Source organism: Halichoeres trimaculatus, unplaced genomic scaffold (genome assembly GCF_033239565.1).
Source record: "Halichoeres trimaculatus isolate MK-OKI-2021-1 unplaced genomic scaffold, fHalTri1.1 fHalTri1_scaffold_8, whole genome shotgun sequence".
NCBI classification, from domain to species: Eukaryota; Metazoa; Chordata; class Actinopteri; order Labriformes; family Labridae; genus Halichoeres; species Halichoeres trimaculatus.
In genome coordinates, this window is record NW_027437186.1 from 8,643,177 (window position 1) to 8,656,986 (window position 13,810).

The following is a 13,810-nucleotide window of genomic DNA, read 5'->3' on the forward strand; positions in this document are numbered from 1 at the left end:
ATGCGCCCCGCTGTCCATTCTCCTGCTGCAGGGACAGCAGCTCTGAATGTCTCCACCACCAGCACTGTTTCCGCGGTGCTGGAGATCACTCAGACCAGTCAGACGCTGCGCCTTGGCCGCAAGGCATTTAAAGGCAAGAGAGGCGCTCATTTGATTGGTGAAAACAGCGCTCGGCTGTGTTAAACCCATTCACGGCTTTTCTCCTCACTCTGGTGGACGCGCAGCTCTGCACTCCTCTGCGCCTTGACTGCGCCTCTCTTAGCACTGCAGGAAACTTGCAAAGTGGGCCTGTCACGCCCTGTCCGTACGCGAAGGCAAAGGCCAGCGCAGGGCAGGTGCACCTGCGCTTGTGCCTGGTCTACGAAATTAGAGCCCACAGTTTAAATCTTCCAGGGCAAAGTCAGCAACATCTACAACTCACCGATACAGTTATTTACAATGTGACTTCAGTTTATGTAACGACTAATATTAGATACATTTTGTCAAGCACACAATGAGAACAGAAGGAAAAAATTAACAATGTTCTTAAAACAAGCATTTTTACCACTGAAACAGCAGATTGGTTATATCTGAGCTGATGTACAATCTGATAAGTTTTTCTTTCTCTCTGCCTCCATGAAGCTTTCTGTCTAAATGTCATCAACATTCACTGCTGGTTCATCGTTACCATTGCTCTCCATTTTACAACAACACACGGCAGACAGAAACTTGCCAACAATGTCTTTTCTGATGAAAATATACAGAGATAGATCTGCAAGAGGACTCAGCTGAACAAACATATACGACAGGACGCCGAGATCTTTTGATTGAGCCACCTTTGCCGCTGACAGGAAAAAAATGATGGCTGGCAGAAACAGAAATGTGTAAATAAGCAGAACCAGAACCAGAATTCCAACAATTCGTCGTTTTTCATCAGAGGAGACTGAGACAGAGGCAGAGAGAGCTCTAAGTGTCCCAACCAGGAAGAAAATAAACAGTGGGAAAGGAATGATGAAGAAAATGGAGTAGCTGATCAGTGCAACTGAAGAACCAACCAAAGGAAGCACAGCAAAGAAAAAGACAGGAGGTATCACCCAGACCACGGCACAGACGGCCACAGAGATCTTGATGTTTCGTCTGAATCTGTACCACAGTGGGTGGGCGATGACCAAGTATCTGAAATACAAGAGGAACAAACTTTCTGTGAGGAAGAGCAGGACAATACTGACACTGGAGCAGGAAACACACAGATTTTAGACAGATAGTTACCTTTCCAGAGAGACACACACCATGAAGCCAACACTGGTCAGTAGAAGACAGTGGTAGATAGGATGCACAATACCAAAGATCCCTGACTCAATAACAATCAAACAGCAGAGCTGAAAGAGGTCTGTGATGAGAAGGTTGATGACGTAGATCGGAGCAACGTGATCCTTTCGTACCTGCAGGAAAATTTGTAAAAGTAAAGAAGCAGGTGTGAACATGTATTGGAGAATAAGCCATGTATGTGTTTTTTTTATGAAACTCTGATTTTCCTGTTTGAGAAACATTTGTGACTCACTGGATAATTTAGAATTAACATCAAGACTTAAAACAGCTTTAAATCTGTATATCATTCGCAGATAAGGGAAACATCCTGGTCCAAATAATTGTGTTTTTGATTTGGTTCTTGTCATATGTATGTCTTTTTGTGATCATTTCTAGTGTTTTGGTGTCTTTTATGTATTTAGTAGCTGTCTTGAGTTTCCCTGTGTTTGGTTTGGTTCTCATTAGCTGTGTCCCAATTCAGGGGCTGCAGCCTACGGAGGCTGTAGCCTTTGGAGGACCCAGCCTTCGTAGCCTGTGTAGACTGCAAAGGCCGAACTGAATTGAGACGGTCTGGTCTACGAAGCATTTCCTGTTTGTCACCCTCAACATCACACAGCGCCGCCCTCACCTGTCAGGCTTACATTACCTTTAAACACACGTTAACAAAAACCTCACATTTAAACAGGATGATTTTCACTATCTTTTCATTAATTTGCGTTATTATTATTATTATTATTATCCCTATTGATAGAGTATAGAACCACCATTTACATGAGAGTACGGCACTAACGTACATTTTCTACATTTGATCGAGTGCTGGGGGGATGATAAATAAAAAAAGTATAAAATACAAGCTGCTGAAATGATTTAATGTCTTTTTTTAATTCCTTGTAAAAAATAAAAAATAAAAAATAAAAAAACACCAAGTAAGTTTTTTTCCCAAAAGAATTTACATTTATGAACATATTTTTATATAGCAATGAGAAGATTTAGAAAGAACTCTTTTTCCTCAGTATATTACTTGAAAAGAGCCCAAACAACACATTTTCACACAGAAAAAAAAAAATTCTTTCACGTTTTAGAAACACAATCACATAGTTGTTGCCAGAAATCCTTCATATCTGAATAAATCAGGACTCCTTTTGGAGTTCGGCCGTGTCCATCATGTTCGGCGTTCATGCGCAATGAATCTTGGGATATGTGAGGCTATGAAGGATTCACCGAGCCCGTCCTTCGCGGCCCCCGAAACGGAGGACGGATTCGTCGGCCGCATTTGGAGGAGCCTCCGTATTGGGACAGCCTCCTACGCACCGCTGTGACATAATCGGTCTACAAATCCAGCCTCCGTAGGCTGCAGCCCCTGAATTGGGACACGGCTCTTGTGTTTCCCTCCTGGTTGATTGCTCCTCATGTGTTTCACCTGTGTCTTGTTCTGCACCTGTGGTTAATTACCCTGTGTATATAGTCTCTGTGTCCCGTGTGCTTGGTGTGGGTTCATTGTTGCTGTCTGCTGTCGCCTGTCGCTGTGTCTTCGTGCCTCCTGTGTTTCCCTGTGCCTCAAGTGAGTTTCCTTGTGTTTTTTGGTTTTGTTTCTTTTGTTCGAGTTTTTGGTTAAGTTTGATTTTTGAGTTCAATTAAAAAAAAGTTTTATTTTAATCTGCATTTGGGTCCTCCTCTTTTGATTTTTCCCTCCAGACTCCTGACAGCTGAGTTTATAGTGATTCATATAGTTTAAAGTGATTCATATTCATAACACTGAATAAACTGGATCAAGTAATTTAAATCTAAGTTCATACTGACACTTTGTTTACAGCAAAGAGATCCTAAAATATTTAGGGTTGAGCATCTGAGCACCATCTGCATAGTGTTTTATGTCAACTACATAGCAGCAATCGCTTTCAACAGATTTTTCCTGTGTCCTAACAAGACAACAAAATGCTAGTAGATATAAAGACATCTTCAGTAATTTTACACTGTCAAAAAAAAAATTAGCGTTTTACAGTGATTAACCCTAAAAATTTTTAATTATTATTAATTCATATGTTTTTTTAAAACACAATCCAAAATTGTAAAATTACAGAAATTATCTGTTAAATGACATCCTGGATGTTTTTTCTAAGTATTATGTCAATAATAGTATATAGCTGAACCCTGAAAAATTAAATATCTGTAAAAAAGAAAAAAAAAAGAAAAAAAATAAAAAAAAAAACAGTAAAAGCACGGGCAGCAAAGTTTCCAGACGAATACAATAAAATTACAGTCATATTCTCTAACATAGAACTACATGAAATAACTGCAAAAAATACATGAATGAATTGTCTTTAGATCAGAGACAAATTAAAACAAAAAACAAAAACAAAAAAACTCCAAACAGAACACACCGCCCTTCTCCTAAAAACACTTTCCTCTCATGCATCACTGGCCATTTTGTCCATCATCAGTTTGCGTTCTAAATTTGACTATTTTCCTTTTATTTCACAGCAGTCATTTTTATTGTGTCAGTGCTTGTAACCACGAGTGAGGAGAACAAATGTGGATATGAGACCCTGCTATACATGGGGCACCGAATGTTTGTGCTCCCTGGCGCAAACCGGCTGTCTGTGCTCCAGGGTGCGGACCACCGGTCTGTGCTCCAGAGGGCAGACCAGCTGTCTGCTCCCAGTGGCATGGATTGGCTATCTGCACGCCAGGAGGTGGGCCAGTTGTCTGAGCCCAATGGAGTGGATGCTATACCCAGTGTTTTTTATGTTGTGTTTTGTTTTTAATAAGCAAGATGTGTTGATGGACTTGCTATGTTGGTCAATTTTTAATGAAAATGGTATTTGAATCACACCACTGGTCCATGCAGTGTTGCACAGGCAGCCTATTCCCCCAATGCAATACTTCCATGTTCAGCAGAGTCTTATGCCCTCCTCATTCATGGTTACAAAACACCATTACAGCAAAAACTATTTTGCTGTAAAATAACGTTATTTTTCTGCAGAACTCTTTGCAGTGTCACTATATTGAAGGTGTTTGACTGTAATAATTTAGGAAAAATCCGATAAATAAAGGTATTTTTCTCTAAAATTACATTGCACATGGGAAATAGTATTTCCACAGGAAATTACTGTATATTGATTTGACTGTTTCCTAGAATAAATAATTTTTATACCATGAGATTACAGATTAACCTTAAAGAAATCTGATGTGAATGTGTTTTGACTGAATTATATTTTATTTTACAGTAAAACAGACATTAATGAACTATGAAAAACTGTGTTTTGACTGTAAAATCTAGTCCTGTATTTTTTTTTAAACATATTTCATACTGTTCAACGTTTTTACAGTTTTTGACTGTAATTTTATGGTATTTGTCTTGAAACTTTGCTACCTGTGCTTTCACCAGTATTTTTACAGATCTTTTTTTTTCTGCAGTGTGGACAGTAAATCAATGAGGTCAGAACATACTCACCAGAGAGTAAAGAGCAAAGATGGTCACCAGTGTCAGTGGAAGACCAATAGAGATGATTGTGCATGTTGTAACATGCATTATAAATCTAACTTTCATGTAATACTGGTCCTCATCTGTGAGGGTGGTGTTATTGTCATCTTCCATTCTTCAAAGTGTAACCTGAAGTTATAGAAAGAAACGACAAGAAAGTAACTTCAAATCGGTCTTTGCACAAATAAATAAGTATATGATCTGCTGAAATACAAACCGACAGAGAAGAACAATAGTTGGTATTCAGATTATGCAAGTTAACCCTTTTCATTTGATTGTTTTTCCCAAAATAACTATAACTATATATATATATATATATTTATATATATATATATATATATATATATATATATATATATATATATATATATATATATATATATATAAATATATATGTATATATATAACTATATAACTATATATATATATATATATATATATATATATATATATATATATATTAATACATATATATAACTATATATAACTATATATATATATATATATATATATATATATATATATATATATACATATGTATGTATGTTATGTATGTATGTATACACTATAGTAATTTACATGCATTAGTCACTTATAAGGCTTCTTGTTCCAAGGTTTTCTCTCTGCAGAGAAATCTTTTTTCTAGAAAAGTTGTTTATATATATATATATATATATATATATATATATATATATATATATATATATATATATATATATATATATGTCCATTGTAATTTTTGAAAATGTATCTTATTATAACCTGAAAGGAACAACAACAAAAAAACCTATCTTCCTGATATATGAGTAAATATTATAAGGTGCGCCTGTAAAAACAAACAAGCGTTTTAGTTAGTTATCTTGAGTACATTTGCAACTAAATTTTACTTCCTCATTAATTTTCTTGGTTGGCAATATTGAGTACTTTAAGTACTGAATATTTTAGAACACTGGTACCCAACCCTGGTCCTGGAGGACCACTGCCCTGCATGTTTTAGATGTTACCCGACTCTAGCATAACTGATTCAAATGAATGGCTCGTTATCAGGCTCAAGCAGAGCTTGATGACGAGCTGATCATTTGAATCAGGTGTGTTGAGGTCGGGTAACATCTAAAACATGCAGGGCAGTGGTCCTCCAGGACCAGGGTTGGGTAACACTGATTTAGAAGTTTTTGAAAAACCTACCTGAATGAAGTCCCTGAACCAGTGTCTGATGTTTCTCTGTATCCAAACTATCTGCTGATATGATGGTAACTGATGACTTATACGTCTCTTCTAAGGAAGTGAGAAAAAGTTTGTCCTGATCATGTGCCCACTGAGCGAGGCAGAGATTGTATCACAAATGAACATTTTGTCAGATAAGGAAAGCAGAGGCAATACTTTTTTTTAAAAAATATTGCTTAATGCAGATGCATTAAGCAATATTTTGCTCAGAGCTAATGCTCAGAGCTATTCCTTAAATCCAACAAGGTGCATCACTGAGCCTGACTGCACTCTTCTTCCATGAACAACATGTTGCCATCATTGCCCAGGATGAAGAGGATGAGAAAACTGTGTGTGCTTCCTTTACAGAGAGGCCTACAGAGGTAATACCTTAATGTTGCTCATAGTTCTCTTACTACTCACATGTCTTACCTTTCTGGTGGAATACAGTGGGACATTTAGCCCACACTGCAGCATTAACACATTTTCATCCTTTTTATCAGAGCATGGTTAGTCAGCAGCAGGAGGGCCCCTATATAGCTGGTCCTTGCTGTGACACACAGACAAATAGTCTGTATAATGCAGAGCACAGATAACCTGTGACACTGCTGAATGTCTAGAAGTACAACAGTGTCTCATACGGACTGCGTCCCCTCTTCACTCACGGTTACAAAACGCAGTCACAGAAACTAATGATTTTAAGTTGTGTTTATTTAAACAATAACAAAAGTTAAATCTACTCCAAAATCATCAGTTTTAACACTGAAAACTCAGATATTTGAGAAAAATTAAGTTTTCACAGCATAATCCAACGGAGTAATTTGAACTCTGGGGTTTACTGTGTTGCTATCTTTTCAGGGTCCATAAGAGGTCCTTGAGAACTCTAGATAGTGTCCATGGCTGTTTTCTAAACTGCCTACTTCACTAGCAGTGCCTACTATTGTGGCCGAATTTTAGCACGTAGTAGTCAGTTTGTGGAAACTTGCTAAATCTGCAGTATACTAAAAATCCCTGGCTGACCGACTGAGCCAGGAAAATTTCTCAGTATGCAACGTACCAGTCTACCTGGCATACTGTTTCCCACAATGCACGGCGCTGACACTGTTTGTCAGTGCGGACGGCAGGTTTGGGTGAATTACCGCCATCTACTGGAATGAGTCAGCACTTTAACTACAACACAACAGCATTAATGTTATACAGTCTGTGAGATAGAAGTGAAGTGATGAGAAAGAAACACCAGTAAATCTTGTAACTTCTGGTTGTAAAAGAAGCTTTTACTTCTACAAATTTGAATACATACAAATACGAAACAGATTCTTGATAAACAGCAACTTTTAGCACTTCCATATAGGCTTCATTTTTATTAACCAGATATTGCCCTTGCACATGACCTTGGAAGCAATACAGGGACTTATTTTTTTTTGGTAGAGAAGTCACTTATCAGGCTTCTTATTCCAAAGTTTCCTCCCTTCAGAAAAATCATTTTCTCTAGAAAAAATGTTGAGGTTATTTTTCTCTTTGTTTTTATTTAAACTTTGATCCAAAACAGCATTACAAAGTGTTTAACCAAATATTAAAACTAAACAATGAAATATGTGACAGTGTTTGAATAAAACAGGAAAACATGCAGAACAAAAACACACAGTTTAAATCTTCCAGGGCAAAGTCAGCAACATCTACAACTCACAGATACAGTTATTGTTACGTTCAGGTATTGATACGTTCTTCTGTTACAAAAAAATTTATTCTTCTTCATTCTTCCGCCCGCTTTTTTGGACCACTAAAACTCCGACAAACTACAACCGATTTTCACCGTTCAAACTTCAAAACGTGTGTTTCAGTGGGGACAAGGGGGCTATGACTCTTCAGAAATTTTTCACAAATACTTTCCAAGATATTCAACGATTTACGAAATTTCGGTCCCATAGAGATGAATGCGAAATTTTGAAAATTTCCTCTCTTCAGGACATTTTTTTAGCCTGCTTCAAACCCTCCTCATTCAGTCATACATTCAGCTACAAACTCCATTCAAACTTCAAAATATTCAGCTATCTTTTGGCTTCATTCAGTGGGTTTCAAATGTTTCCTAGCATTCATAGTTTCTTCACATGACCCTTCAAAGGTCATGATGCATTTCAGCTCTTCGAGCCATTTAACATTGGTGTGTATTGGACGGAATGTTTCGGCTCAGAGTGGGAGATTCAAACAACAGACTGGGGAGAGGGGGAAACAAGACCTGGGAAATTTCTGGGTAAACTGCTCTTTTGGTCACAATTTTTGCCCCACATAGGCATATTATATGTCAAAATGGAGGGACGCTTGTCCTGCTTCTGACAAAGTGGTTTTTAAAGCAAAAGGATCGAGCACTTTTTCACAAAATGGCCAACTGTCATGAGAAGTAAAAAAAAAACCCCATATACCTCCATGTTAATTCCTGAGGGGTTTTCTCAGAGATCAGTAAAATTTCCCTCATCTATCTATCGCTCTCGTGGGTTCATTTCTTGACCTTCATGCATGAAATTTAGATCAACAGCTTCCTCTGGGTCTCAGGATTCCTACGGTCTGTTCATTTTTATTCTAGCCCTCACGGTTTTGGCAAGGTGACAGGAGATTCGGACTCTTGCTTTGCTACAAAATCTTCAGAAGATTACAGTAACAAGGGCAAAGTTGTGCACCTGCACCTGCTGCCCTTAACGAGCTGGTCTCCGTGGAAACCTTTGATCTCATGCAGCTGTTTATAGTAACTCATCAAAACATTCAGGAACAATGACAAGCATGTGTGTGTTAATTTATCATTGATCACCAATGCAAAATCTGGCTTCAGAAAAGCCTCAGCAGACAGGTTTACATGATTGAACACACACATACACACACACACACACACACACACACACACACACACACACACACACACACACACAGGGCAGAAAGTGTCACACTTTAACAGCATTTGACTTCCATTTCCCTGAGTCGGCTCCTTATTTTCCTAGATTTTTTTCTTTAAATTTAAATCCCTTCCTTTAATTCTTGAACTGATTCAGCCATTCAAACTTTTAAATCCAATTTTAGATTACACTGATTCATGCTTCATCATCATTCTTTTTGTCAGAATTGCAAGCACCTTTACACCCTGATTTCAAAGGGAATGTGTTGGGAATCAACAGACTCCACCAGCTCTCTGATGGCAGTTGGTAAACAATGATCACCATGGCAACATCTGGCTTCAGATGGGCCTCAGCCTACAGGCTTACATGGTTAGACAACTCACACACAGGACACACAGGACACACAGGATTACATTTTAACAGGGTTTAAGATAGCCGACTTACATTTACCCTCAGTCAGGTCATTATTTCCATCAATGTTCTTCATAATTTGATTCATTCCTTTAATTTTTGAATAGACACAACCATTTCAACTTAAAATTCATTCATCCATTCAATTTATTTGTCCATTTATTTCCTTTCATCCAAGTTCATGGCAGGCTAATTGAGCATTCTGCATTAGCAGTTGAGCGCAATCTTTTACATGAGTTCTTTAAACAATTTTCAGACATATCCTCAGTCATTCATGATCAGCATTCTGCATCAGCAGTTGAGCACAAGCTTTTAAAGACTTCATGCAACCATTTTAAGACACATCTTCAGTCATTCATGTTCAGCGTTCTGCATTAGCATTTCAGTGCAAGCCTTGCATGACTTCATTCAACTATTTTCAGACACATCTTCAGTCATTCATGTTCAGCTTCTGCTTTAGCAGTTCAGCGCAAGCTGCTTCAGCATTCTGCATTCACAGCGCAATTTCTTCAGAAATTGCTTTTCTGGTTTACAATGTGACTTCAGTTTCTGTTACAACTTATATTTTATACATTTTGTAAGGCACACAATGAGAACAGAAGAAAAAAATAAATTACGTTCTTAAAACCAGCATATCTACCACTGAAACAGTACATTGGTTATATCTGAGCTGATGTACAATCTGATAAGTTTTTCTTTCTTTCTGTCTCCATGAAGCTTTCTGTCTAAATGTCATCAACATTCACTGCTGGTTCATCGTTACCATTGCTCTCCATTTTACAACAACACACAGCAGACAGAAACTTGCCAACAATGTCTTTTCTGATGAAAATATACAGAGATAGATCTGCAAGAGGACTCAGCTTAACAAACATAAACGACAGGACGCCGAGATCTTTTGATTGAGCCACCCTTGCCGCTGACAGGAAAAAAATGATTGTTGGCAGGAACAGAAATGTGTAAATAAGCAGCACCAGAACCAGAATTCCAACAATTCGTCGTTTTTCTTCAGCAGAGACAGAGACAGAGGCAGAGAGAGCTCTAAGGGTCCCAGCCAGGAAGAAAATAAACAGTGGGAAAGGAATGATGAAGAAAATGAAAAGGATGATCTGTGCAAGTGAAGTACCAACCAGGGGAAGCACAGCAAAGAAAAGGACAGGGGGTATCACCCAGACCACGACACAGACGGCCACAGAGATCCTGATGGTTCGTCTGAATCTGTACCACAGTGGGTGGACGATGACCAAGTATCTGAAATACAAGAGGAACAAACTTTCTGTGAGGAAGAGCAGGACAATACAGACACTGGAGCAGGAAACACACAGATTTTAGGACGCGGTCAATCTGGCAAACCATATCGTGCTTAAACACACTCCAACCCCAAAGTCCCGCTCGTTTGACCAGTGTGATTACAATCATGTTTGAGAACAGCATGGTTTGAATGGCCAGTGTGACCGTGCCCTTAGACAGATAGTTAGTTACCTTTCCAGAGACACGCACACCATGGAGCCAACACTGGTCAGTAGAAAACAGTAGTAGACACGTAGCCGTGCTAGAGGGAAACCAGACTTAGGCTGTGACTCAAGAACAATCAAACAGCAGAGCTGAAAGAGGTCTGTGATGAGAAGGTTGATGACGTAGATCGGAGCAACATGATCCTTTCGTACCTGCAGGAAAAGTTGTAAAAGTAAAGAAGCAGGTGTAACCATGAGGCAGGAGGATACACTGTGGATATGAGACCCTGCTATACAGTGGGCACAGCATGTTTGTGCCCCCCGGTGCGAAGCGGCTATCTGTGCTCCAAGTAGCAGACCAGCTGTCTGCATCCAGGGGTGTGGAATGGCCGTCTGTGTTCCATTGTGGAGACCCCTTACCCAGTGATTTTGATGTTGTTGATTTTTTAACCAATAAGGTGTGTTGATGGTCTTTGCTATGTTGTTCAATTTTTGATAACAGTGTTATTTGAATTACACAGCCGGTCCATGCAGTGATACACAGGCAGCATGTTCTCCCAAGTAATATATAAATGTTCAGCACAGTCTTATATTCTCTGTGTGCCCTCCTCACTCACGGTTACAAAACACCATCACAAAAAAAAGTGTTTTGCCTTAAAACAATGTTTTTTTTTCTGCAGAACTCTTTGCAGTGTCACTATATTAAAGGTGTTTGACCGTAAAAATGTAGGAAAAATCTGTTAAATAGTTGTACTTTTTCTGTAAAATTACATATTCATACTGTATATCTGAACACATTTATCTTTAGTTTTACGTACAGAGTTTGTTTTTATACATTACAAATAGAGGTAGACCGATATATCGGCCAGCCAATATATCGGGCCAATATTTGGACATTTGTCTCTATCGGCCATCGTCCGTATTTTCTTTTAAAAAGCCGTGGTATAAAATGACGCAATTTTTGATCAGGCACAAAAAAGATGAGCACCTCAAACTTGTGGAACCACTTGGATACATTACATACTTTTGTTCATATTATATTAATAAGTTTAAATTTCTTTTTTGACATTTTAAGAAGAGTGTGAATGTTTACTACTGCTTGTTACACTGTGTGTTTACTCAGACAAAATATTTCATTGTTTTGAAAGCTGAATAAATGTTCAGAGGACTGGACACAACTTGTTGTAATAGATTTCTTTTAGTTGCTCAGAAATTGCTGCGTTTCACAAAAATGTGATAAATATATATTTATTTAACAATCGGCCTGAATATCAAATTGGAAAAATCGGCTATGCATATCGGCATCAGCTGCCCAAATTTGGAAAGCATCGGCATCGGCCCCCAAAAAACCCCTATTGGTCGACCTCTAATTACAAATGTGTTCTTGCACATGGAAAAATAGTATTTTCACAGGAAATTACTGTAGATTGATTTGACTGTAATTTTACAGTGTTTCTCTGGAAACTTTGCTGCCAGTGCTTTTCCTGTTTTTAGTAGATCTTAAGTGTAGATACACCTGCCACTGTAAGCAAGCTGGGGCCTCAAAGGATGGACAGGGGAGGCACAGGTGTCCCTTGACATCTGACTGGCTGCCCCATGTACCATCCAAAAATCCTACTCTCTGAAAGAAAGGCTACTGGCCTTGTTAGAGGCAGGAGTTGATGATAAAAATCTCTTCTTTGGACTGTGGTTAACAGGTTATGACTCTTAAAGGATCTACTTAAGTCTGAGATGCTTAGCTTGTAGCTTTGATTTGGGATATTTTTTAGACCAGGGATGACAAAAAAAAAAAAAATTAAAGGAGAGCGATTCACTTTTTTTGATGCACTTCAAGGAAACTAAAACTGTTGAATAGGAAAAATATTCTCAAATAGAGCTGGATCACAAATCTGTGAGTTGAAGGCTGTGTTAGGAATTAACAAGTGATACTGAAACAGTCTCTTTTTTGTATTAACTTGTTCATAATCCACATTTTAAAATTATATTTTCAGACCAAAACTGATTATTTCTCAACGCTATTTCTAAGTATACATACATGTAGACCATTAGTCCCTATGGCAACACGGTGCTGGCCTGCAAGCTACAGCAGTGAAATGTAGGATCTGCCTGTTTCTTTGATGAGAACAATTTCTGGTGAGGTTGGAGTTGGGTATCAGTCGGACATAACCAGGATTCACTAACGTTACACAGTACAAACACGTATCAGAGCACTGAGCTGTGAGTAACACTCAACACACTCTGAAAATCATGAATGCTCCCAAAAATGTATAAATTACTTTGACATTATATGATCAAAGTAAATTTAAAAAGTTAACATTTTTCTACTTATGTATTTCCTTTTCTTTCTTAGCAGTTTAAGCACAAGTATTTCTCAAGGGCACAAGCTCAAATTAGTTTGAGTAAACAATGAAACAAGAACCCAACCCAGATCCAGATCTTCTATGGACAAATTCGCAGTTCAACAGAAACATCACATAGACAGTAAATCAATGAGGTCAGAACACACTCACCAGAGAGTAAAGAGCAAAGATGGTGACGAGTGTCAGTGGAAGGCCAATAGAGATGATTGTGCATGTCGCAACATGCATTATAAATTTTTTGTCATCTGTGAGGGTGGTGTTATTGTCATCTTCCATTCTTCACAGTGTAACCTGAAGTTACAGAAAGTAACAACAAGAAAGTCCACTGAAAAAACAGGGTTTTGTTAAGATGAAATACTGGCAGCTGTGATTACTTACCTGAATGAAGTCTCTGAACCAGTGTCTGATGTTTCTCTGCATCCAAACTATCTGCTGATATGATGGTAACTGATGACTTATACGTCTCTTTTAAGGAAGTGAGAAAAAGTTTGTTCTGATCATGTGCCCACTGAGCGAGGCAGAGATTGTATCAACTATACATTTTGTCAGATAAGGAAAGCAGAGGCAATATATTTTTTTAATATTGCTTAATGCTTACATCTCATACTCTAGAAAGAGCTTTAGTGGAGTTTGTATTTCACATGTGATTACTGCCATTGCTTGGCCTCAGAGTTATTCCCTCAATCCAACAAGGTGCATCACTGAGCCTGACTGCACTCTTCTTCC

The 13,810-nt window shown here is 38.2% G+C and overlaps 2 protein-coding genes across 2 annotated transcripts; both read right to left on the minus strand.

Annotated features, from left to right (window-relative positions):
• Nucleotides 1-629: 629 nt before the first annotated feature.
• On the minus strand, nucleotides 630-4,885 carry LOC141795249 (G-protein coupled receptor 4-like). Its single transcript, XM_074676063.1, has 3 exons — nucleotides 4,742-4,885; nucleotides 1,249-1,421; nucleotides 630-1,155 (listed from the first exon to the last, which is right to left on the minus strand). The coding sequence occupies exons 1-3, from the start codon at nucleotides 4,883-4,885 to the stop codon at nucleotides 630-632; spliced, it is 843 nt and encodes a 280-aa protein (XP_074532164.1).
• Nucleotides 4,886-9,995: 5,110 nt separating this feature from the next.
• On the minus strand, nucleotides 9,996-13,312 carry LOC141795250 (G-protein coupled receptor 4-like). The gene is made up of 3 exons (XM_074676064.1): nucleotides 13,235-13,312; nucleotides 10,753-10,937; nucleotides 9,996-10,521 (listed from the first exon to the last, which is right to left on the minus strand). Exons 1-3 carry the CDS (start codon nucleotides 13,310-13,312, stop codon nucleotides 9,996-9,998), a joined length of 789 nt encoding a protein of 262 aa, XP_074532165.1.
• Between the last annotated feature and the right edge of the window lie 498 nt (nucleotides 13,313-13,810).

Excerpts from the sequence above, each read along its gene's own strand:
- LOC141795249 (XM_074676063.1), bottom strand. The coding sequence starts at position 4,885 with ATGGAAGATGACAATAACACCACCCTCACAGATGAGGACCAGTATTAC. Across the intron at positions 1,422-4,741 it reads TCTTTGCTCTTTACTCTCTG|GTACGAAAGGATCACGTTGC; the intron begins GTGAGTATGTTC and ends ATTTTCCTGCAG. Across the intron at positions 1,156-1,248 it reads GTGTGTGTCTCTCTGGAAAG|ATACTTGGTCATCGCCCACC; the intron begins GTAACTATCTGT and ends CTTGTATTTCAG.
- LOC141795250 (XM_074676064.1), bottom strand. The coding sequence starts at position 13,312 with ATGCATGTTGCGACATGCACAATCATCTCTATTGGCCTTCCACTGACA. Across the intron at positions 10,938-13,234 it reads TCTTTGCTCTTTACTCTCTG|GTACGAAAGGATCATGTTGC; the intron begins GTGAGTGTGTTC and ends CTTTTCCTGCAG. Across the intron at positions 10,522-10,752 it reads GTGTGCGTGTCTCTGGAAAG|ATACTTGGTCATCGTCCACC; the intron begins GTAACTAACTAT and ends CTTGTATTTCAG.